This window comes from Anomaloglossus baeobatrachus, chromosome 3, assembly GCF_048569485.1.
Source record: "Anomaloglossus baeobatrachus isolate aAnoBae1 chromosome 3, aAnoBae1.hap1, whole genome shotgun sequence".
Lineage (NCBI taxonomy): Eukaryota > Metazoa > Chordata > Amphibia > Anura > Aromobatidae > Anomaloglossus > Anomaloglossus baeobatrachus.
Genome location: NC_134355.1, coordinates 61,193,811 through 61,220,633, shown reverse-complemented (window position 1 = coordinate 61,220,633; position 26,823 = coordinate 61,193,811). Strand labels below are relative to the sequence as shown.

Sequence of the window (26,823 nt, the reverse complement as noted above, 5' to 3'; positions counted from 1 at the left end):
CAGGTAAGAGACGACCCGCAAGATTCGTATTGCCTCATTACCATATGAAAAGCTGCAGGATTAAAGTTAATTTTTCAATAATTGCAATGTTAGTTCACCCATTGAAACACCTTTTCAGATTAAATTAATCTCTATGTACAGAGGTGAGATTACATTTTTTAATAACAGGTTCCCTGTTTTTGTTAGGAAACCACGCCAATTTAAAAAGTCGTGCTCATTGAAAAGAACACCCATTTTCCTAGTCATGCCCATTTTCACTCACTTTCCTCAACCACAAAATAAAAGTACTGGTAACAGTAACTAAAAGTAAAAGTGCTTTCCCCTTCTTATCCCACATTTATCTTCATGTATATATATTGCCTCCAGTTCAGTGCACATTGTTTCAGTCGCTGTCAGTCACTTCTTGCTATGTTAAACTGTATTAAAGGGTTTTCTAGAAGTGTTAAAAAAATTAGTTCTAAAAGGAACCCTGCTTAAATTGGAAAGGATGTCCTCCTTTCAATCTGTCATCTGAACTGACTTCTGCACCTAATCTCTGACCTCAGCAGCCACAGGCCAAATATGTGTGATATACCGCCACACCGAGACCAGAGCACATATTACCACCACATAGCAACCAAATAATACCACATAGAAGGGAAAAATAGCAACACACCATGAATAGAACATATATAACCACCACACAATGACTGAATAATTGTACGTACAAGAGAGAAACACTGCCACACCATGACCAGACCACATATTACTACCACATAGTGACCAAATATTACCACATAGTAGGGAAAAATAGCAACACACTCTGACTAGAAAATATATAACCACCACACATTGAACGAATAATTGTACATACAAGGGAGAAATTCCACGTCACCATAATAAGACCACATATTACCATCATATTGACCAAATAACATCACATACAAGGGACAAGTACCACCACACCATTGTCAGACCACATATTACCACCACATAGTGACCAAATACTACAATACTGGGTGATTGCTGACATTTACTGTGAATTATTGATTGCACTGTCAGTATTTATAAATGTGGATGACACCCACACATTATACACAGCACATAAACACATATGTAAACACAGAGCATATACATGCACATCTAAGTATATATAGAGCATATACACACATATGTACAGTATATAAATGAAGAACCTATACACATATATGTATACACATAGCACATATAAACATAACTAGATAATCAGAGCACATACATACATGCATATGTATACATAGAGCACATATTCGCATATGTATACACAGAGCATATACACATACATACTGTATATAAACCGAGCACTTACATACACTATAGATAGACTTACCAACTGCTTTCCTACTGCTCAGTTATCCTAGTTTCTCAGGTGTAGAACCTTTGTTCAAATGACTGTGGTGTCATCAAAGTGTGATGCCCTGGGCAAGCCAGGGGTCACAGGTCATGACACCACCACACACCCCACATTCCCTGCAGGCACACCAAGGTCAGAACACAAAACCCTTGTTGCCCTCCTCCAGGGGCTGCTGTCCACACCAGGGGGTGGGCCAGGCGGTTGGCTCCACCCACCGAGGAGTTCACAGTCCTGGAGGCGGGAAAACCAGGCAGTTTAGAGTTGAGAGTTGAGAGTTGAAGGAAGGGAGAGGGAAGTGGTAGAGGAGCAAGTGAAAGGAGTTGAAGTGAAGGAGAAGGTGACAGCAACAGAGCCTGAAGTTGGTCCGGGTGTGTGCCCCGGACTGAGACAGCAAGGTTGGCAGACGAAGAGAAACCAAGGAAAAAATTGTGAAAAAATACCCTGCTGTAACTAAATAAAAGCATAGTGCATATAAACATAGGGTACTTAGTAAACACTGTTTTTGATCAAAAAAATCATAAAGCTATCCCACCAACGCCAAGGTGTACCCAGTTGGGATAGTACCTACACTCTCTAATATTAAAACCTTACCATGGGTCTAAAATAGGCCTCAATGTGGCTAAGGGCTGAGAGCGACCGGGTCCCAACAGAACTAGTTTTTTTGTATTCAGTACAAACAGGGAGTGGCCCCCTTCTCAGCGAGTTGGACATTTCATTCTGTGAATCCCCCTGATTGTGTGTGTCCTGTTGGGACCCGGTCGCTCTCAGCCCTTAGCCACATTGAGGCCTATTTCAGACCCATGGTAAGGTTTTAATATTAGAGAGTGTAGGTACTATCCCAACTGGGTACACCTTGGCGTTGGTGGGATAGCTTTATGCTTTTTTTGATCAAAAACAGTGTTTACTAAGTACCCTATGTTTATATGCACTATGCTTTTATTTAGTTACAGCAGGGTATTTTTTCACAATATTTTTCCTTGGTTTCTCTTTGTCTCATGGCCAGGGTGAACATGGTCTCACAAGTACCATGTATACCATCTCATACTCCGGCTCACTTTTTTGTTTTTATGTAGTTTTTTTGTATTCAGTACAAACAGGGAGTGGCCCCCTTCTCAGCAAGTTGGACATTTCATTCTGTGAATCCCCCTGACTGTGTGTGTCCTGTTGGGACCCGGTCGCTCTCAGCCCTTAGCCACATTGAGGCCTATTTTAGACCCATGGTAAGGTTTTAATATTAGAGAGTGTAGGTACTATCCCAACTGGGTACACCTTGGCGTTGGTGGGATAGCTTTATGCTTTTTTTGATCAAAAACAGTGTTTACTAAGTACCCTATGTTTATATGCACTATGCTTTTATTTAGTTACAGCAGGGTATTTTTTCACAATTTTTTCCTTGGTTTCTCTTTGTCTCATGGCCAGTGTGAACATGGTCTCACAAGTACCATGTATACCATCTCATACTCCGGCTCACTTTTTTGTTTTTAAGGTTGGCAGACGGCGGTGACCGTCTGCAGGAGTGGTCTATTGGAGTCTACCGTAAGGACCGTGGACGGGTGGTGGCCCGGCGGTACCGGACCGGTACACAAAGAGAAGCCAGCACCATTGGCAGGGGCCTTTCGGATCCCGGCAAGGCTTGGAGTCGCCGTACAATTTGCCAAATCCGTCAGTGAAGGGGACCTCCGGGTCTCCCAACAGCCAAAGTCCCGATTGAAGGCAACCGTCCAACCATATTGGAGAGACACCGCCACCGCCAAGGCACCAGTTTCTCAGGGCCAGCGCCTGCGGGCAAAAGAGGGGCTCCTCTGGCTCATATCCAAGCTGGGGAGCGGGTTACCGGTGGGAATCCATCGCTACCAACAACCGTGTTTAGGTGCAGAGAAGAGACAGTCACCGCTAACTTGCAGGGAACATCAACACCGCAGCCGTCCGAGGGACCCGTCCAACCAGCCGCTTGTTTACCGTGAACTGTGTCATCATCCTTGGGCTGAGTGAGTACCTCCGTGCCGTGCGGCACAGCGCTGCCCCTGTGTCCCTGCACCTCAACAGGCCCCATAACCCGCCTGTCAACCATCCTAACTCCCCATCATCGGGCCCCGGGACCACCAACCCCCTACCCACGGAGGGGAGGGCCAACATCTAGCTGCTCCATACCACCACTCCCGGGATCCCCATACAGAGCAGCGGTGGTGTCCACACAATCACCACAACCGTGGGTGGCGTCACGGACAATAAATCCCCAAAACCAATCCCCTTTTCACTCACGGGCGAGGAGCGCCGCTCGAGTCCTCGGGATCCGGCCCATCGCTCGAGCCACCGAGCAACAGCGGCCACGGCAGCAACGGCAGCCGGACCCGAGCAGTGGGAGAGCTCGGCGTCCCCTCCTCCGCCCGCGACAACTTGGCGTCACGAACAGGATCTTACCGCTTTGCCGTCTGGTAGAGGTGCGCCTTCTTACCGCCAGAAAATTTCAGAAGCCGCCATCTTTGGCGCGAAAAGTTCCCGCTCGAGCGTCTTCTCGAGTAGTGGAGGTGCGAAGGCCAAAACCCCACCCCAATAGAGGAGGAGCCGGAAAAAGGCTAAGGGGGACGAAATGGCGACTGGACGCATGTAGCCGCGGCTATAAAAGCAGGGATGCCAGGACTCTGCAGCCATCTTGTTCCTGGGAGAGGCCGCCAGCAACATGTGGATGCCGTCCCGAAGCACCGTAGCCCCCGCGCCAGGAACCGCGGCGTGGGTGGAGATCCGGACCGCGCAGCTCTACCAGAGGCTGCAGGTCAAGATGCAGCTCCTCATGGAGGAGTGGGAGACCGACATGGCGGATGTCATAGCGACCGTGCGGAGACGCGAGGAGGAAGCTGCGGAAGGGAGGGTGAGTGACCCACGCCCCGATGCCCTTGAAGGGCCGGTCATCGCGGCTGCCGGACCCGGTCTAAACCCTCTCACCCTGCTGCCTCCCTCGCCACCCGTCCCGGAAGCTGTGGCCCCGCCACTAGGCCCGCTGCCACCGCAACCGGTAGCGATACCTAGCATGCCCGCCCCGGCGGGCCGACCTGCAGCCGGAGCCGGAAGCCGCCCGGAGGTGCTGCCGTGGAAAACCCCGAAGCCCGAACCGGAGGCGTCCCCCAAGAAGTTCCTCGAGCCGGAGCCGATAGCCCGCTCCGTGCCGAAGGCCCAGCAGAGGAAAGCCCCTGTGCCCATCCCCCACACCTCGGCTGAGGTTGCGCCGGGTTGCCGCTGCAAGGCGGCGTCCAAGGCCAAGACACCGCGGGACCTGCCGCCCAGATCCCTAACAGTGGGCAGCGTCCAAAATGTCTTGCGGGGCCCGACCCGTGCGCCGGAGCTCGCAGCAGCGCCGTACTGGGACAGGGAGCCGGTACCGTTGGGCCTGGAAATTGAGGAGAGGGAAAGAAAGAAGGCAGAGATGGTGGCCGTGCAATCCGGGAAAAAGAGATTCTCCGTCAGGCAACTTTCCGTGTCCGGGGCCCGTTGTATGAAGGGCAGGTGAGGCGGTTTGATGTCCGCCAGGGCTATGGATTCATTTACGAACTGGGCCTGGAGGCCGAAGTGTTCATAGCCCAGCGGGATGTGAATGCCCATCTCCCGGAGGAGCACCCAGGTCGTAACCTGATGCCAGGCGACTTGGTTCAGTACACCCGGCACTGTGGGGAGAGGGGGTGGTTTGCGCTGGATGCAAAGCTGAGGGGCAGCCAGGAGGCCCGTGTGAGCGCTGCACCCCTTCCCCAAAGTGATGCCGAGGACTCTGAGTAGGGCAGCGGAGCAGCGTTGTCACAGTCCCCGTTGGGACCACCTGTGTGTTGAAAGTTTTAAGTTAAAAGTTATGAGAAAATGAAAATGATCACCGAAGTCTCATCTGATTGTCAGCAACCGTGATTGAACCGGCCGTTGCCGGCACCATTGTCCCCGTGGGGACCGTTTAAAGTTGTGTAAAGGACTCCTTACGGACAAGCCCATGAACTTGCAAGGCAACCACAAACGTTAGTGGCTTGTAAATAAAATGTTTGTTACAGCTGCCACCGTACGGCCTCCGGAGAGGCAGATTGGAGGGAGGGCCCGCAGTGGAGCAGGCTGGGGCCCAGCCATCACAGGAACCGGTGGCTACCCTCTGGAGGGGAAGGACAGATCCCGCTCGGGTAACTTGGTTCAGGACTGGGGTCAAGGGGTGCTGCCTGTTTCTTAGGGGCAGCATCAGGGCCAGGTTACTTGGGTGGGAGAGAGCGGCAGCCGCAACCGTTATCGTAACGTTTAAGAAAAGTGCCTCCCGTTGTGGGATGATGTTACTATACCTGTATGTCTTGTTTTTTTATCTTTTCAGAAAAAAAAAAAGGAAAATAAAACCAGTGTTGGACGGGCAGCCCGAGGACGGTCTGCGTTTTGCTAAGGGGGAATGTGACGCCCTGGGCAAGCCAGGGGTCACAGGTCATGACACCACCACACACCCCACATTCCCTGCAGGCACACCAAGGTGAGAACACAAAACCCTTGTTGCCCTCCTCCAGGGGCTGATGTCCACACCAGGGGGTGGGCCAGGCGGTTGGCTCCGCCCACCCAGGAGCTCACAGTCCTGGAGGCGGGAAAACCAGGCAGTTTAGAGTTGAGAGTTGAGAGTTGAAGGAAGGGAGAGGGAAGTGGTAGAGGAGCAAGTAAAAGGAGTTGAAGTGAAGGAGAAGGTGACAGCAACAGAGCCTGAAGTTGGTCCGGGTGTGTGCCCCGGACTGAGACAGCAAGGTTGGCAGACGGCGGTGACCGTCTGCAGGAGTGGCCTATTGGAGTCTACCGTAAGGACCGTGGACGGGTGGTGGCCCGGCGGTAGCGGACCGGTACACAAAGAGAAGCCAGCACCATTGGCAGGGGCCTTTCGGATCCCGGCAAGGCTTGGAGTCGCCGTACAATTTGCCAAATCCGTCAGTGAAGGGGACCTCCGGGTCTCCCAACAGCCAAAGTCCCGATTGAAGGCAACCGTCCAACCATATTGGAGAGACACCGCCACCGCCAAGGCACCAGTTTCTCAGGGCCAGCGCCTGCGGGCAAAAGAGGGGCTCCTCCGGCTCATATCCAAGCTGGGGAGTGGGTTACCGGTGGGAATCCATCGCTACCAACAACCGTATTTAGATGCAGGGAAGAGACAGTCACCGCTAACTTGCAGGGAATATCAACACCGCAGCCGTCCGAGGGGCCCGTCCAACCAGCCGCTTATTTACCGTGAACTGTGTCATCATCCTTGGGCTGAGTGAGTACCTCCGTGCCGTGCGGCACAGCGCTGCCCCTGTGTCCCTGCACCTCAACAGGCCCCATAACCCGCCTGTCAACCATCCTAACTCCCCACCCCCTACCCACGGAGGGGAGGGCCAACATCTAGCTGCTCCATACCACCACTCCCGGGATCCCCATACAGAGCAGCGGTGGTGTCCACACAATCACCACAACCGTGGGTGGCGTCACGGACAATAAATCCCCAAAACCAATCCCCTTTTCACTCACGGGCGAGGAGCACCGCTCGAGTCCCCGGGATCCGACCCATCGCTCGAGCCACCGAGCAACAGCGGCCGCGGCAGCAGCGGCAGCCGGACCCGAGCAGTGGGAGAGCGTGGCGTCCCCTCCTCCGCCCGCGACAAAAGCACTTGCAACACTTTTAACATCGGACACTGTACTGAGAGATAATACAGGACAGATGTTATCAGTGCAGTTTCTTCTTGCTATTTGCGGGAGTCATTATGAGCAAGGGAGTCCGGGGCAATTGCCCAGTTTTCCCCCTTAAATGTTGGCCCTGATGGGAGCCTTTATTGATGCACTCTCTAGAAATAGGATAATTAAAGAAGATTAATCTAACATTTCTTAGCAGTCATTTTATTTTATTTAAACATTTTTATGAAGAATAACAGAGGAAAAATACAATATACAGTGGAATCTTGGATTAAGGAGGGTTTTGCACACTACGACATCGCAGGTGCGATGTCGGTGGGGTCAAATTGAAAATGACGTACTTCCGGCATCGCATGCGACATCGTAGTGTGTAAAGGCTCGATGATACGATTAACGAGCGCAAAAGCGTCGTAATCGTATCATCGGTGCAGCATCGGCGTAATCCATGATTACGCTGACGTGACGGTCCGATGTTGTTCCTCGTTCCTGCAGCAGCACACATCGCTGTGTGTGAAGCCGCAGGAGCGAGGAACATCTCCTACCGGCGTCACTGCGGCTTCCGTAGGATATGCGGAAGGAAGGAGGTGGGCGGGATGTTTACATCCCGCTCATCTCCGCCCCTCCGCTCCTATTGGCCGCCTGCCATGTGACGTCGCAGTGACGCCATACGACCCGCCCCCTTAATAAGGAGGCGGGTCGCCGGCCAGAGCGACGGTCGCAGGACAGGTGAGTCCATGTGAAGCTGCCGTAGCGATAATGTTCGCTACGGCAGTTATCACAAGGATATCGCCGCTGCGACGGGGGCGGGGACTATCGCGCTCAGCATCGCAGCATCGGCCTGCGATGTCGCAGCGTGCAAAGTGCCCCTTAGAGTAACTTGGTTTGAAAGTGTTTTGCAAGACAAGCTAACATTTAAAAAAAAAGTTTGAACTTGGTAAACCATCAAGATTTTGCAATACGAGCATCACGTGAGCCCTCCCCACCCCTGTACAGTACTGTACCTCCACCCTCCCTACGCTGATACAGGTACTAGGAATACTCACCGTTTCTAGCGCATGTGCATCAGTCAACAATTGCGGTCTTTTCCTCCCTTCTGAGTTATGGCCTTTGAATGTTAACCGAGCTCCATACTTCATACGCCGCTACTAAACCAGCTTCAGGTAACTGATTAACTCCTTGTGCCTCTTCTATACATGTGGGGCAGGCACGGGCTGTATATATACAGTACCTTGCGAAAGTATTCAGCTCCCTTGAATTTTTCAACCTTTTCCCACATTTCAGGCTTCAAACATAAAGATAAAAATGTTAATGTTATGGTGAAGAATCAAGTGGGACACAATTGTGAAGTTGAACGTAATTTATTGCTTTTTTAAACTTTTTTAAAAAATAAATAACTGAAACGTGGGGCGTGCAATATTATTCGTTCCCTTAAAGTTAATATTTGTAGTGCCACTTGTAGGGGGCTTTACATGCAACGACATCGCTAACGAGATGTCGTTGGGGTCACGGATTTCGTGACGCACATGCGGCCTCGTTAGCGACGTCGTTGCATGTGACACGTACGAGTGACCGCTAACGATGCAAAATACTCACCAAATCGTTGATTGTTGACACTTCGTCCATTTCCCAAATGTTGTTCCTTGTTCTGGACGCAGGTTGTTCGTCGTTCCTGAGGCAGCACACATTGCTACGTACCACAGGAACGACAAACAACACCGTACCTGCGTCCTCCGGCAACGAAGTGGGCGTGACTTCCATGCGGTTGCTCTCTGCCCCTCTGCTTCTATTGGACGCCTGCCGTGTGACGTCGCTGTGATGCCGCACGAACAGCCCCCTTAGAAAAGAGGCTGTTCGCCGGCCACAGCGACGTCGTTAGGAAGGTAAGTATGTGTGACGGGTCCTAGCGATATTGTGCGCCACGGGCAGCGATTTGCCCGTGACGCACAAAGAATGGGGGAGAGTGCTTTCACGAGCGACATCTAGCGATGTCACTGCGTGTAAAGCAGCCTTTAGTCGCTTGAGGTATGTGTCTATCAGTTTTGCACATCGAGAGACTGAAATTCTTGCCCATTCTTCCTTTGCAAACAGCTGGAGCTGTGTGAGGTTGGATGGAGAGCGTTTGTGAACAGCAGTTTTCAGCTCTTTCCCCAGATTCTCGATTGGATTCAGGTCTGGACTTTGACTTGGCCATTCTAACACCTGGATACGTTTATTTGTCAACCATTCCATTGTAGATTTTGCTTTATGTTTGGGATCATTGTCTTGTTGGAAGACAAATCTCCGTCCAAGTCTCAGGTTCTTTGCAGACTCCAACACATTTTCTTCAAGAATGGTCCTGTATTTGGCTCCATCCATGTTCTCCTCAGTTTTAACCATCTTCCCAGTGCGGATGGTGTTTTCAGAGTGATGAGCTGTTTTGCTTTTACCCTAAACATATCGTTTGGCATTGTGCCCAAATAGTTCGATTTTGGTTTCATCTGACCGGAGCACCTTCTTCCACATGTTTGGTGTGTCACCCAAGTGGCCTGTGGCAAACTTTAAACTACACTTTTTATGGATATCTTTGAGAAATGGCTTTCTCCTTGCCACTCTTCCATAAAGGCCAGATTTGTGCAGTATATGATTGATTGATGTTCTATGGACAGACTCTCCCACCTCAGCTGTAGATCTCTGCAGTTCATCCAGAGTGATCATGGGCCTCTTGGCTGCATCTCTGATCAGTCTTTTCCTTGTTTGAGATGAAAGTTTGGATGGACGGTCGGGTCTTGGTAGATTTGCAGTGGTATGATACTCCTTCCATTTCAATATGATCGCTTGCACAATGCTCCTTGGGATGTTTAAAGTTTTGGAAATCTTTTTGTAACCAAATCCATCTTTAAACTTCTCCACAACAGTATCACGGACCTGCCTGTTGTGTTCCTTGGTCTTCATGATGCTATCTGTGCTTTAAACAGAACACTGAGACCATCACAGAGCAGGTGCATTGATACGGAGACTTGATTACACACAGGTGGCTTATATTTATCATCATCAGTCATTTAGGACAACATTGGATCATTCAGAGATCCTCAATGAACTTCTGGAGTGAGTTTGCTGCACTGAAAGTAAAGGGGCCAAATAATATTGCACTCCCCACTTTTCAGTTTATTTTTTTTTTTTAGTTTAAAATAATCAATAAGTTTCGTCAACTTCACAATTGTGTCCCACTTGTTGATTCTTCACCATAACATTAACATTTTTATCTTTATGTTTGAAGCCTGAAATGTGGGAAAAGGTTGAAAAATTCAAGGGGCCCGAATACTTTCGCACGACACTGTATATACAGGTCTCTTTGGCTGTACTGTATAATGTATAATTATTTCTTAAGGGAAAATTTGCTTTGATATATTAGTGATTTGGGTTACAAGCACATTCCTGGAACGAGTTATGCTTGTAGTCCAGGGTTCCACTGTGTATATATATACAGTGTATATATAGATAGATAGATAGATAGATAGATAGATAGATAGATAGATAGATATGTTTTAACAGTTCTTATTTTATGGGCAATAGATGGATTTATTTACTGAAGATCTGACAGTTCCACTATGGTAAATCACAAGCGCATGCTACCAGTGTGCAATGCAAAGATAAATGCGAAAGAAACGCAATCTTACAAATGAATGCAATTTTGCTTTTATTGTGAATGTATCTATGAGATGGAAAGTCATATGAGTTCTATGCAAGTTTACTAACTCGAGAATTAAGTAAAATGAATAACAAGAATGTTAAAATATAAATTGATGATTTGCTTATATTTTAATCTGTAGATTTTCGTAAGATTACACTGGAGATTGCAAGTATTCTGTAACTAAACTAGAATCCTCTTGTCATTAGTATGAGAATGGTGTTGGTAAAGTTTTAGGTTTCTAGCAATAAGAAAAGTAATAAAAGCAGCCAGATTTGGTTTTCATCTGACAAATGTAAAGGTATGTTCATATATGGCATTTAACATTTATGTCAGAAACACGCGGTGGTTGCATGATGCGTCTAATTCATTAAGAGGCTTATGCATCTTACTCCAGCAGTGGCTTCACTAACACTGGCATGCAGAACGCCAGTTAAATGAATTTGTGCCTATAGTATTATAATGTAGTATCCAGAGCATGGAGCGAGGCTCACAGGCCCTGGTAGACTGAAGTTCCTTGTACACTCCAGAGGAAGCGACTCTAAATCTAGTCATACACATGACATAACTGTTGGCTGAATGTTCGTTTGGCAGAGAGAAGTGAGACAGTAGAGGTCCATGAAGGTTTAGGGGGGCTGGGACATGCAAGGAAAGTAGGCAAGCAAAGAAGTCTTGCAAACAAAATTAATGAATTATAGACTCTTATGTCAGCCATGGATTATGATGTGGTGGGCATTATGGAAACATGGCTGGATGAGTGCCATGACTGGGTGAAAAATGTAGAGGGTTAGACTACATTTATGAAGGACAGGAAAGACAAAAGAGGTGGAGGAGTGTGTATATTAATCAAATCTAACCTAAGACCTGTGTTCAATGACCACGTAGGGGGGAGTTGTGACAATGTAGAGTCAGTATGGGTAAGTGTACATGGGAAGGGGAATAACGGAAAGCTGCTAATTGGAGTTAGCTATAAGCCTCCTAATATACCTGAACAGGTAGATGGTGAAATGCTGCAACAAATTGAAAAGGCACCAAATAATAATATTGATAATAATAATAAAAATTGGGTCCTTATTATGGGGGATTTCAAGAAATTCTAAAGATCCTTTATGATATGCTAATGAGCGCAAGGACTAGTTGCACGGGTGTTAGTTCCCCTGACTAGTCCGCCCTCTTAACATGTTTGCACGCCCACAGGGGCGTGCTAACATGCCATGCTATTCAATGTCCATTGCCCAGCATCATCAGCAGTTACACACGTACCTGTGTCCATTGTTAATGCTTCAGAACGCCGGGTTTAGGGTCAGTGTGCATGATCAGAAGTCCCAGCACGACTGGAAGTGCTGGAAGAACGTGCGTCACTGCCAATGACACTAGGCAATGGGCATTGAATAGCTTGTTACCACGCTCCTGTGGGCGTACTAACATGCTAAGAGGCGACTAGTCGGAGAGACTAACAACCTTGCGACTAGTCCCTGCACTCATTAGCATATCATAGAGGATCTTTAGCCATACTTTTTCTAAATACTTTTCTATGCTACTAGATACAGGGACAGTTAGGCAGGGATTAGCAATATGCACCCAAAACTGCTCGTGGTTCTGGGTGCATATTGCCCCTGACAGGTTCCCTTTAAGAGTCTACTACACACCCATCCTAATCTTTGTACCTCCGCTTTTATTTGTGTTGTAAAAATTATTGAAATTGAGGCTGCATCGTTGATAACATCTAATTGGTCATTTGTGATTCACCCCATATGACTTAGAAACTAGTGACAAGTAATTGGCTTTACTTATGGAGTTTTGGGTCTATTATTGGGCGAGAGTCTGGATCTAGTACAGAATTATCTAGTACTTTAGTGAACCATTCCAAACTTTGTATCAAGAAATAAATTCCCACCAATGACATTCATTACTTTAAAATAAAATGTGCATTTCAAAGCATGGAGCATGAGTTAAAATTGGGGTCATTTTTTAAAAATTAGTGTAAAATTCATAAATAAATAGACTTTTAATGTATAATTATTATTTTTTTACCATTACAGGATTTGGAATGACCACTCCAGCCACTGTAGCAGGAAAAGTGTTCCTCATCTTCTATGGCCTGTTTGGATGCGCTGGTACTATATTGTTTTTCAACCTCTTTTTGGAGAGGATTATATCCCTTTTGGCATTTGTAATGAAAGCTTGTCACGAAAGACGACTACGAAGAAACGGGCTTCTACCTCCAACAGTCCGAAGAGGTTCATCTGTATCAGAAGTTGACAGCCTTGTTGGGTGGAAGCCATCGGTTTATCACGTTATGCTAATACTGGGCATTTTTGCTATTACGCTCTCTTGCTGTGCATCAGCCATGTATACCCCAGTGGAAGGGTGGAATTACATTGATTCTTTGTATTATTGTTTCGTCACTTTTAGCACCATTGGATTTGGAGATTTGGTAAGCAGCCAAAACGCCGGGTACAAATATCAGGGATTATACAGGTTTGGAAATTTCATGTTTATACTTTTGGGAGTTTGTTGCATTTACTCACTTTTTAACGTCATATCGATTGTAATCAAGCAAGTTTTAAACTGGATTCTAAAAAAATTACGGTGCCGATGCTGTAATAAGTGCCATAAAAACAACCCGCGTCTTGGGAGACGAAACGCCATCACCCCTGGAGCTCGTTTCCGCAGGAACAAGTTGTCGATGGAGAACGATGGAAACTATGATAGTGACACGGAAGGAAGGAGGTTGTCTGGGGAGATGATCTCCATGAGGGACCTCACGGCATCCAATAAGGTGTCTCTTGCCATATTACAGAAGCAGTTATCTGAAACAGCCAATGGTTACCCTAGAACTGTGTGCATCAACACAAGACAAAACGGCTTCTCAGGAGGGGTCGGAGCTTTAGCCATCATGAACAATAGGTTGGCAGAAACAAGTGATTCTAGGTAGAGTCTTTTCGAATTTCTATATTTTTATTAAGTTTTTTTTAATAAGAAGGCTCTAACTCATGGTCAAAATCCCTGGATCCCAAACCATTGAAACACCCATTATATTTGCACTGAAATTATTTCTCCCATTCCATCAACATCCCTTGGCATCTCATGCATAAATGGAAACAATCACTCTTATCCTCTCAGGCAAAACTTGATATGTTTACGTCGTTTAGCTAAATTGACTGTGAGAAGGTGAAAAACAGAAGCTCGCTTGCTATTGAATGTCTTTTTTTTTTTACAATTGCTCTAGCCTTAAGAATGACAAATCACATTACAGGGTCTACGTATCAGCCGTACTCGTAGGATATGGCTGCAGTGTAATGGAATTGCCTTTGTTGCAAATGTGAATGGTTATGGCTGTTGTGCCATGATAAAAAAAAAAAAACATCCTGTGTCATTTTATATCAGAGGAAAATGTAGACAAAAATCTTATATTTTAAGACACCTTCAAAATAAATACATGCAATGAAGCCAACTTACCACTCGTGGCATTGTGTAGTGTATATTTTGATAGAAGTATCTACAAGTAAAACGTATAAAACTGTCTACTTGGGCTACAAGATACTTCTTGGCACTGTATGTTGTTGGCCAGTGGTCTCCAATTAGTGGTTGCTCCAGTTTGGGTTTGCGGAGAATATTCAATAGCTAAAAAAGTATAGAATGGAGACCAGTGGGGGGGAAATTGGGAAGAGAAACTGCAGAAAATAAAGCCATAATAAGTGGCTGCAGAAGACTTCAACATTTACCAACCTTGTCAGGTGTTGTAACACTAACACTAGCACTAACCACTGGAATAGACTGTACAATTATTTTCTTAAACTGAACCTGTCACCAGATTTGGCGACTATAAGCTGCAGCCACCACCAGTGAGCCCTTATATACAGCATTCCAGAATACTGTATATAAGAGCCCAGGCCGCTGTGTAGAACGTAAAAAATACTTTTATGATACTCACCTAGGGGGTGGTCCAGTCCGATGGGCGTATCTGCTCTCCAGTCTGGCACGTCGTGTCTGTGGCAATTTCTGTCCTCCTTCTACTGAGGCTCATGTGCATGACGTGTCCTACATCATCCACACTGGCCAGCATTGAGGTCCTGCGCAGGCGCACTTTGATCAGCCCTACTCAGGGCAGATCAAAGTATTGTAGTGCGCAGGTGGTTTTTGACCTTTCCTTGCGCCTGCGCATTGCAGTACTTTGATCTGTGCTCAGCAAGGCATATCAATATGCGCCTGCGCAAGACTGCAATGCCGGCCTGTGTGGATGATTTAGGACAAGTCAGTCACAATGGGCTGGGTATTAGAAGGATGGTGACCGCTGCAGAGAGGAGGCACCGGACCAGAGAGCAGCAACACCCATCGGACCGGACTACCCCCCAGGTGAGTATTATAAAAGTGTTTTTTATGTCATACAGAGCGGCCTGGGCTCTTAGGCCGGGGCCACATGGGGCACTAGTGCGATGCTCGCATGACACTCGGCTCACTCTGGAAGCACAGCAGGGCCGAGTGTCATGCTAGTATCCGAGCGACTGCGATCTGACTGTGCGAGCGGACCTCAGCTGCAGGGGGCGGGCCAGCTCTCAGGAGGGGCGGGCCGGCACGGAGGAGGGGCGGGCCGGCACGGAGGAGGGGAGGGAGGGATTTATCTCCCTCTCTCCTCCGTTGCGACCAGATACTGCACATCCGTCCCCTATTGATCTGAATCGGGAGCAGATATACAGTACCCAACCACGGCTACTGTACAGTTGATGAAGCTTTGTGGTGCAGCTCCACAACTGAGTAGTGCCAGCCGGCATCAGTACTGGGAACAGCTGATTGAAGGGGGTGCCGAGAGTTGATTAGATAGGGGCAGCTCATCAATGACAAAATCCTAGACAACTCCTTTAAGTGCCTAGTACTTAGTCCACAAGTATAAATCATTTCCTTTTAATATCCCATACTTTCGATCAATCATCTACTTTCCATTGTACATTACACATATCTGGATTTTTTTACCTTAGTCACCATTTCTAATTTAACACAATGAGGTAAGCTATAAATGTGCCTTAGGTCTGTGGGGCCAGGGTTGCGTTCACTTCAAGGTATATTTGAGATTTGCTCCTCATTATAGCAACCTGAAATGACTCACCCAGTGGCTTTACACCGGCACCAGGTTGGTACAGAGATCGCACACACAGGCCAAGTTCGCAAAACTATTGCAACTTATTAGGGTGTTTATGCCAGATTTCTGGAATATCTCCATTGAAAAATTCCAAAAGACCAATCAGTATTCAGAACACACTTTGTGATGCTGACTGGAAATGTTTTTGTAGTTTTTTTTACAATGCTTGATTTTTTCCAAAAACTGTACTGCTTTTGCTCATTGACTGATGTTACAGCTTAAAGGGGTAGTCCAGGTTTAGCACAAAAGTCTGCAGTCATTCTGTGTGACTGCAGACTTGTAAATCCTCACAGTGTGGATTGTGCACTGTGTCCGGATTCTCCAGTGCCAGAAGCAGGTAGTCATGTGACTGCAAGTTTATGATATATATGATATATATACTCCCGGCCACATTCCAACTAGATGTGCATAGTCTAACAAATACTAAGGAATTGAGCTGTAAACAGGTGCCAGGAGTGCAATGATGCAAGAAAGGCGACTCGGTAGTGACTCACAACAGGTACACATTTTACAATAACAGAGAGTAAAGGGGGTGTTACACGCAGCGATATTATTTGCGATATCGCTAGCGAGCGTACCCGCCCTCGTCGTTTGTGCGTCACGGGCAAATCGCTACTTCCTTCTTAGCGATTAGCTGCAGACTTACCCAACTCAAGTTCCTCATCAGCATTTGTCCTTGGCACAATGTGGCAAGGGTGCAGGCATCCAAGAGTATGGGTAACTAGTCTCCTCCTTCTGGGGGTTTGACCTGCACCTCCGCTCCTTACAATGGCACCTGGGTGAGTACTGTCTGTTTGGGGTCGTTGGGTCAGGCCAGACTGAAAAGAAAAAAAGTCCGGTTTGGAACTGGACAAATCCCTAAACTTGAACCCAGATCCCGAAACCCACTTAAGTCTATGGGGATCAAAACTTAAGTGCTATAAAATGGTGGTAGTAAAGGCTAGGGGACTGCAAAGGAAAGCAAACAGGGATTAAAGGAGGACAATTGTACTTACTGAGTTTCCGCACGGCTGTCACACTTTCTGTGTCTGCTAAATAAACCTTATGAATATTTCCTGCTTCCTCTGCCTACACCCTGTGACAGGGTTTGTGATTGGTTGCAGTCAAACTACTCAATATAGCCACATAGCCTAATTCGGTAATCTGGCAATGAGTTCAATGAGTTCACCAGAGGTGAGTTCACTGAGTTCAAAGAGTTTACCTCAGGTGGATTCTTTTGAGGTCACAGCTAGCAGTTCCCACGATACCCCACCTCATTAAACTCAGTAAACTCACCCGAGGTGAACTCATTGAACTCAGTACAGGATTGCCAGATTAGGCTGTGTGTGCACGTTGAGTGTTTGGTTGCGGAAATTTCTGAACCAAATCTGCATCTCCTGTCTCCTGGCATAAAACATGTCAAAAACGCAGTCCCCTTGTCCATTTTCTGGGCAGCCGAACATTTTGGATAAGTTTACATTTATCCTGTGCTCTATGCTGAGCACTTACATTAGGATTCCATCTATATCTCTGAAATACGTGATTCAGGTGAAACCCCCGATGGCTTAATTCACTATAATGAGACAACAGAGTTGCTCTGGACTCTGTTGTTTGGCCTCTGTTTAGCAGTATCCTTTTTTTTCCAGAGGTGCACAAAACTGTTGTTGACCGCAGTTTTATGCACACCTAAAAGATGCGTAAAAAGATGAACACTGCCGGACCAGTGGTCAGACGGAGTCCAAATTGACTCCCTCTGCCTCAGTACAGCGAATTTTCCATGGGGATTTTTGTCTGAATCACATTTTTCAGAGATTTACAAGGAAACCTCAAAATGAGTGCTCAGAATAGAGCACAGGATAAATGTGAGCCGCGCCTTACTGTGATCTTTGGGAGACAGAATGAACAAATCAACAGCAGTTGAAGAATTGGCTTTATTACTATTACTTACTCTGTTCACCTTCTGGTATAAGTGATTAGGTGCCTTTATTCCTCAAGTCACTACACTCACAGGGGTACCAGATTTATATAGTTCTTTTTAGGTTTGGCTACTATCGCACTAAAAATCGCATTTTTACAAGAGGTCTTTTTGCAAAACTGAATTTTGAATTATATACAGTAGTTTTTTTTATTTTTCTGCCAACAAAGTCATATGAGGGCTTGTTTTTTGTGGGATGAGTTTAAGGTTTTCTTGGTACCATTTTGGGCCATGACTGTTTTTTGATCGCTTTCTACTCTGCTTTTGTGAGGCAGAATCAAGAAGATGTGACAATCTTGCCATATATATTTTCACTTAAAAATTCACTTTTATTTCAGAACTTACACATATTAATTCAAATCATTTACAAGAACTAATTTAGGGTGCTTAAATGCAAAAAAAAGTGAGGTGACCAGAGAGATAAAGATGTAATACAATCCCTTTTTACTCATATATCAATCCTTTTTTAGTCATATATTAGGTGTAAAACCACCCATACATCATATATAGGTACTCTCAATAGATCAATACCACAAAAAGGGTGCTAACGAACCAAAATTGCATAAAAGGTGTATACTATCAATACTATTCTCCTGAATTCCAGGCCCTTACTAAAAACACTACATAAAAAAATATGACCTAATGTATACACATACAGTCATATGAAAACGTTTGGGCACTCCTATTAATGTTAACCTTTTTTCTTTATAACAATTTGGGTTTTTGCAACAGCTATTTCAGTTTCATATATCTAATAACTCATGGACTGAGTAATATTTCTGGATTGAAATGAGGTTTATTGTACTAACAGAAAATGTGCAATCCGCATTTAAACAAAATTTGACCGGTGCAAAAGTATAGGCACCCTTATCAATTTCTTCATTTGAACACTCCTAACTACTTTTTACTGACTTACTAAAGCACTAAATTGGTTTTGTAACCTCATTGAGCTTTGAACTTCATAGGCAGGTGTATCCAATCATGAGAAAAGGTATTTAAGGTGGCCACTTGCAAGTTGTTCTCCTATTTGAATCTCCTATGAAGAGTGGCATCATGGGCTCCTCAAAACAACTCTCAAATGATCTGAAAACAAAGATTATTCAACATAGTTGTTCAGGGGAAGGATACAAAAAGTTGTCTCAGAGATTTAAACTGTCAGTTTCCACTGTGAGGAACATAGTAAGGAAATGGAAGAACACAGGTACAGTTCTTGTTACGCCCAGAAGTGGCAGGCCAAGAAAAATATCAGAAAGGCAGAGAAGAAGAATGGTGAGAACAGTCAAGGACAATCCACAGACCACCTCCAAAGACCTGCAGCTTCATCTTGCTACAGTTGGTGTCAATGTGCATCGGTCAACAATACAGCGCACGTTGCACAAGGAGAAGTTGTATGGGAGAGTGATGTGAAAGAAGCCGTTTCTGCAAGCACGCCACAAACAGAGCCGCCTGAGGTATGCAAAAGCACATTTGGACAAGCCAGTTACATTTTGGAAGAAGGTCCTGTGGACTGATGAAACAAAGATTGAGTTGTTTGGTCATACAAAAAGGCGTTATGCATGGAGGCAAAAAAACACGGCATTCCAAGAAAAGCACTTGCTACCCACAGTAAAATTTGGTGGAGGTTCCATCATGCTTTGGGGCTGTGTGGCCAATGCCAGCACCGGGAATCTTGTTAAAGTTGAGGGTCGCATGGATTCAACTCAGTATCAGCAGATTCTTGACAATAATATGCAAGAATCAGTGACGAAGTTGAAGTTACGCAGGGGATGGATATTTTAGCAAGACAATGATCCAAAACACCGCTCCAAATCTACTCAGACATTCATGCAGAGGAACAATTACAATGTTCTGGAATGGCCATCCCAGTCCCCAGACCTGAATATCATTGAACATCTGTGGGATGATTTGAAGCGTGCTGTCCATGCTCGGCGACCATCAAACTTAACAGAACTGAAATTGTTTTGTAAAGAGGAATGGTCAAATATACCTTCATCCAGGATCCAGGAACTCATTAAAAGCTACAGGAAGCGACTAGAGGCTGTTATTTTTGCAAAAGTAGGATCTACAAAATATTAATGTCACTTTTATGTTGAGGTGCCCATACTTTTGCACCAGTCAAATTTTGTTTAAATGCGGATTGCACATTTTCTGTTAGTACAATAAACCTCATTTCAATCCAGAAATATTACTCAGTCCATCAGTTATTAGATATATGAAACTGAAATAGCTGTTGCAAAAACTCAAATTGTTATAAAGAAAAAAGGTTAACATTAATAGGGGTGCCCAAACTTTTTCATATGACTGCATGCAGGGAGACTCAAGTTCTATGTAAAGGATACTTTACACGCTGCGATATCGCTATCGATATCGCTATTGATATCGCTAGCGAGCGTACACACCCCCGTCGGTTGTGCATCACGGGCAAATTGCTGCCTATGGCGCACAACATCGCTAACATCCATCACACGGACTTACCTTCCTTGCGACGTCGCTGTGGCCGGCAAACCTCCTCCTTTCTAAGGGGGCGGTTCGTGCGGCGTCACAGCGACGTCACACGGCAGCAGTCCAACAGAAGCGGAGGAGCGGAGATGAGTGGGACGAACATCCCGCCCACCTCCTTCCTTCCTCATTGCGGCTGGCCAGAGGTACGAAGTTGTTGCTCGTTCCTGCAGTGTCAAAAATAGCGATGTGTACTGCCACAGGTACGACAAACAACCTTGCTACTGAACAGGCAACGATTTTTGGTAAGTGACCGACGTATCACAAACCAACGATTTTTGCCTCTTTTGCTATCGTTTAAGGTCGCTCATAGGTTTTAGTCGCTGCGATGTCGCTAACGACGCCAGATGTGCGTCACAAACACTGTGACCCCGACGATATATCGTTAGCGATGTCACAGCATGTAAATGCCCTTAAGTCTATCTATCTTAAAGGCACACTATACTTGATGCTGTTGCATTTCAAGTTATTGCATCAACAGTCTAACTTCAGTAACTAATTATATTCTCTTAGTACTGTACGTAGAGTCGGGAAGTATCGGCAAGGGTCACTCAGACACTGCACTGGCGCAAATGTTCATTTTCCGATCTCCAGTCTTCAGTGCTTGAAGTCTGGACTTCCTCTGGAGACGATGATCGATGTGCTTGACCACAAATGTCTGCCCTTCCTCTGAAGATGGTATTTGGTCTTTGGGTTCCTCTGGAGATGTTATTTGGTTTTCGAGTTCTTCTGGAGACGGTATTAGGTATTTGATCTTCGAGTTCCTCTGGATACGGTAGAACTCAGGTCTTCTTCCCAATCAGTTCACTCCCAGGTACAGCCAATGCAGTCAATATAGGCCTGTTCCACTGCGTACACATCCGCTACCCTGCTAGTTGTGGCGCCAACACCGCCTCTTTGATGCCAACCCAGCCTTCTATATTTTGTAACTGCGCCACAGTTGTAACCTGAGCTGACATTTCCTTCAAACTCTTCCCTCGAGAAAACATACTCCTTACACTTTCGTTTCTGTTCCACCATCAGATGGCGGTATTTCTTTTAAACCGCTGTGGTACATTGGATATGCACGTCTTGTGCTTACCAACCACTTAGGCTACAGTATGTGCGCATGATGCAGATTAGGTGCAGAAATTTTCTGCACCTTAGAACACACCTTGTGGCAGAAAAAAAGCACCAAAAAACTATTTTAAGGTGTGGTTTGAGCATGTTTTTGTATGATGCATTTTTTTAAGTGTATTCAATGGTTGGAAAGGCTAAAAAGCACAGAACAAAAATGCACAAAGAATTAACATGTTGCTTCTTTTTTCTGCACCCAAAACTGCAAGGAAAAAGGAAGAAGCATTTCTGAATTCTCCTAGACTTTGCTGGGACAAGGAGAGACATGCAGTTTTGGGCAACAAATTGTCCCCCAAAATATGGCAGAAATGCATAAAAAAAAATGTAGCATGCACACACAGAGGCGGGGCTGCACATGTCTAGTTGGAATGTGACCAGAAATATCCATATGACATAATTGTAATCACATGACCGCCCGGTGTTACTGCCTGCACCGGAGATTCCTAACAGTGTGCACTCTGCGCGTTGTGAGGATTCATGAGTCTGCAGTCACATAAATTGACAGCAGATTTTCATATTAAACTTGGACAACCCCTTTAATCACCTTCAAGAGAATGCTGTGCTACCTGAGACAGGCTAAAGACAAAAATGACACTATTTGTTGAATAATAGAAAGAATGTTTTTTTCCAAATCTCATTATAGGCAGATGTCGCAGGCGGCGGGGCGCTGCGCTCGCTAATGCTCGGGTCCGGCGCTGCTGCTGCTCAGTGGCTCGAGCGGTGGGCCGGATCCGGGGACTCGAGCGGCGCTCCTCGCCCGTGAGTGAAAAGGGGGTTGGCTTGTTTTGGGGATTTAGTCCGTGACGCCACCCACGGGTTGTGGCGAAGATGGGCACCACCGCTGCTGGTGACGGGGATCCCGGGAGCGATGCTAGGGAGCAGCTGGGATGTTGTTTTCCCCCTCCGTGGGTAGGGGTTGGTGGTCCCGGGGCCCGGTGGTGTGACGGGGAGGCAGGGTCGGTGAGGTGCAGGGTTGCAGGGACAGCGCGGCGCGGTGCCGGATGGCACGGGTGCACTCACTCAGCAAGAGATGCACAAAGTCTCCGGTAAACCAAACGGCTGGATGGACGGGCCCAGCAGCCGGCTGCAGTGTCTCTACCCGGACAGGTGATGGCGGCTGTCTTTCCCTGCACCTTTGTGTACTGTCTTGACTACGATGGGTCCCCAACGGTAGTCCGCTCCCCGGTGTATGGATGCCGGAGGAGCCCGTCAGGCGCTGGCCCTTGGGTCTCTAGCCTTTGGCGGTACTGTATACCCTCACGGTGCGGACGGTTGCCTTCTAACGGGTCTTTGGTTGTTAGGAAACCCCTGGGGTTCCTGTCACACTCGGATTTGACTGTTGACGGCGGCTCCAAGCCTAGTCGGGGTCCGATGGCCCTGCCTGTGTGTGCTGGCTTCACTTCGCTCCCCGGTCGGTACCGGCGGGCCACCGCCCGACCCCGGTCCTACGGTTCCGCGTTGATCCACCACTCCTGCAGACGGCCACCACCATCTGCCAACCTTGTTGTCAGTGCCTGGGCCACAAACCCAGACACTCTCCACTTTACTCCTCTCACTTCAACCTCCTCAACTGATCTGTCACTTTTTACGCCTCCAGGCCTGTGAACTCCTTGGTGGGTGGGGCCAACCGCTTGGCTCCGCCCCACCTGGTGTGGACATCAGACCCTGGAGGGAGGCAACAAGGATTTTGTGTTTGGCTAATGTTACTGTCTAGTGGGGGTGGGTGTGTGTGTGTGTTACCTGTGACGACCTGGCTAGTCCAGGGCGCCACACAGATATTTAGCTGGTTCCTGAGGTCCTTAAATCAGCATAATCTGGAATATTAATATTAACCATATTGTAGCCTAAGAACAGACTGCTTTCATAATATTAAACAATCTTTTGCATTTCCTACAAGTATTTAACCCCTTAACGACCGCGGGCCGTAACATTACGTCCTAGCGGTCATAATGTTACTGCCCGCGGTCTGCCGGCAGCATCATGCTGCGATCGGCACACATCTCAGCTGATTTTCACAGCTGAGATGTGTGCCTGCTAGGCACGAGCAGAATCGTTATCTGCTCATGCCGTTTAACCCCTTATATGGCGCTGTCAATATGTGACAGCGGCATTATAAGCGCGATCGCGGTAAACTTTTACTTACCGCCCGATACCGGAAGTCACGTGACGCGATCACGTGACTTCCGATAGTTGTCATGGTAGCACAGGGTCATGTGATGACTCCTGTACTACACCTGACTTGCTTTCACTTTCGCTGTGCCAGCGGCACAGCAAAAGAGAAAGAGAGCGTATCTGCTGTTTACAGCCTTGTAGCTGTGATCAGCAGATACTGCAGAGCGATCGGATTGCTGATCGCAATAGCCCCCTAGGGGGACTAGTAAAATAAAAAAAAAAAAGTTAAAAAAAAGTTTTAAAAAATTTTATAAAAACAAAAAACCTAAAAGTTCAAATCATCCCCCATTCGCCCCATTGAAAATTAAAGGGTTAAAAAAATAAAAAATATACACACATTTGGTATCGCCGCGTTCAGAAACGCCCGATCTATCAAAATATAAAATCAATTAATCTGATCAGTATACGGCGTAGCGGCAAAAAAATTCCAAATGCCAAAACGACGTTTTTTTGTCGCCACAACTTTTGCGCAAAATGCAATAAGAGGCAATCAAAACGTAGCATCTGCGCAAAAATGGTACCGTTAAAAACGTCAGCTCGAGATGCAAAATATCAGCTGTCACTGAGCCATTGATCCCGAAAAATGAGAACACTATGGGTCACGGAATATGGCGTAAAACGCGCGCCACTTTTTTCCGATTTTTTTAACCCCTTATATAAAAGTAAACCTATACATGTTTAGTGTCTACAAACTCGCACTGACCTGAGGCATCACACCCATACATCAGTTTTACCATATAGTGAACACAGTGAATAAAATATCTCAAAAACCATAGTGCTATCGCACTTTTTTTGCAATTTTTCTGCATTTGGAATTTTTTTGCCGTTTTCCAGTACACTATATGGTAAAACTGATGGTTTCATTTAAAAGTACAGCTCGTTCCGCAAAAAATGAGCCCTCACATGGCCATATTGACTGAAAAATAAAAAAGTTACGTCTCTCAGAAAAAGAATGGTGAAAAAAAAAACGGAAAGCGAAAAATCGGCCGGTCGTGAAGGGGTTAATGTCCTTCGGGCCAATATCAGACAGCCACTATACCTCTTCCCTTTACGATTCTAGTGAACTGGATGAAGATCACCATACAAGTATATAGTGATCTAATTCTTATCTTAGAAATGCTAGAGCAGCCATATTAAAAGAATTAAAACAAAGAAAAAGTTTGTTGCCCATAGCAACCAATCAAAGCACAGCTTTCATTTTGCCCTAGCAGTTTATAATATGAAAGCTGAGCGCTGATTGGTTGCTATGGACAACACAGAGGCAGCTATTCTGTTAGATAGATTTTTGTAAATGAGGCCTAATTTACTGTACATTAAACTGTTTCTAAAGTAATTTCTCCATGTGTCATCATCACATTGGCTCAAAGGTTGTGATAGCAAAAATTTCTGGTTATTGACACTCATTTTCCAGCATTTGGTGGAAATAAAAAATAACCATGAAGATTCATTAAAAAATGAATTGACATCATATAACATCTTACCATTAATGGCCTTGCCCTGGATGGGACTGCTACGTGATGTGTTCTGTAGTTGTCTGTGTGCCGCCCCCGCATCAGCAGCCGGGCTGCTCGGATCCAGATCCGCGGTGGCTCAAGGAATCTCCGGACCCGGGGGTCGGGGTCGCGCGGCCACTCGGAATAAAAGGGGGAATATTTACACGGGGGAGTATGTTTGAAGTTCATGACACAACCCGTGGTGTGTGGTAGGGTGGAGTACTACCGCTGCGGTTGCGAGTACCCGGTGGCGGTGGTATGGGCAGCCAGATGTTTAACCCCTCCACGGGTAGGGGGAATGCCCCGGGACTCGATGAGGGCGATGGGGAGGTGCTGTTGGGACGGTAAGGGGGGTCATTTGTGTACTCACTCAGTCCAATAACACTGACACCGACAACTGTGATAAACCAAAGTTCTTGACACCGCTGCTGCTGGAAGGGAGCATGCCTGGATCCCATGCCATTGGTGTTGCCTATTAGTCTGTGACCTTTGCCTTGGCACCTCTTTCTCTTTTTGGTCCCTATAGTGTGAAACTAGTCGGGTCCCGCTCACCAGTCTGGCCAACTGGGTGAGCTTGCTCTCAGGGTTCACGCTTGGGATTTCCTGGACCGTGTGAGTGGAAAATCCTATCCCCCTCGTTGCGCTAGTACCCCGATTTTGGAGCGGATGAGAACGGATCTTGGAGGGTCTGTCCTCGTCGGGTAAATTGCCAGGACGCCTGAAGCTCCTTCCTGACCTATGGTCCATGTACCCAGTCGTGCCCTGGCCCCTGCCCAGTGATGGCACAAGGCCACCGGCTGTCCTTCTCGACAGTCCGTGCCCCTTGTCACGATCCCCTGCGACCGGGGTCCAGCTCCTAACAGGCCCAGACCAACGTCTGCCACCTTGTAGTCTCAAGGAGCCCATCTCCTGACCTCCTCTCTCTCTCCTCCAGCACTACACCGCCCGGTGACCTCTCATCTTGAGAGTCACTGCTCAACTGACTACTCCTGACACTCCTGACCTTTCCTTAACCAACCCCCCCAAGTGGGCGACCCTATTCCACTCAGGCCGTCCACTGGTGTGTCTGGTGGGTGTGGTGCAGAGTGGTCCTAGGATTTTGATTAGCTTGTTCTTGGCAACACCAAAGGTTAGGGACCCGTAACCAAGGAGGAGGCAGATACTATGCAGAAGGGCAGATTGAACAATAACCTGTGACGACCTGATAGGCCAGGGCGTTACATCTGACTTTAAAGGGGTGCTCCACAACAAAGCTAAATGGACACATCGATGTAAAGCTGTGACAGAAGGATTTTTCTAAATACCTTCTGTTGTCCATTCGGCCAGTGAGCAGTGAGCAGTCCATTCGCTGTCTGCTCATCCCCATCACATGACCTCTGATGTCTGGTGATGTCAAGTCAACTTCCGGAATTGTAAGTTGACCCAGCATCACCAAGGCGGGACCCAGTCTCTGTGAGTGACTGGGCTGTGGGCAGAAGTTATCCCACACAACACAGCCAAGCATCGCTTGTGCTTGCGGCGCTCTGCCATGAAGGAGAGAACGCGCAAGATGATGAGCTGTGATGTGCGATTACTCTGCCCACAGCCTAGTCACTCTTGGAGACTGGGTCCCGCCTTAGTGATGCTGGGTCAGCTTCCAATTCTGGAAGTTGACGTGACATCACCAGACATAAGAGGTCACTGCATCACGTGGTCACATGATGGGATGAGCAGAGAGCGATAGCGTCACTAACAGGCAGAATTGACAAC

At 46.7% G+C, this 26,823-nt stretch overlaps 1 protein-coding gene across 3 annotated transcripts in view; it reads left to right on the top strand.

Moving 5' to 3' along the window:
• Positions 1-26,823, top strand: part of KCNK12 (potassium two pore domain channel subfamily K member 12) — a 186,504-nt gene that overhangs the window by 141,048 nt on the left and 18,633 nt on the right. For 2 of the 3 annotated variants that reach the window (XM_075338035.1, XM_075338038.1), the window contains one exon: positions 12,743-13,634. In XM_075338035.1, the coding sequence (XP_075194150.1) occupies positions 12,743-13,634 (892 nt within the window). Of the gene's footprint in view, positions 1-12,742; positions 13,639-26,823 lie in introns of those variants that run through there. The other variant, XM_075338037.1, reaches the window with a different exon arrangement.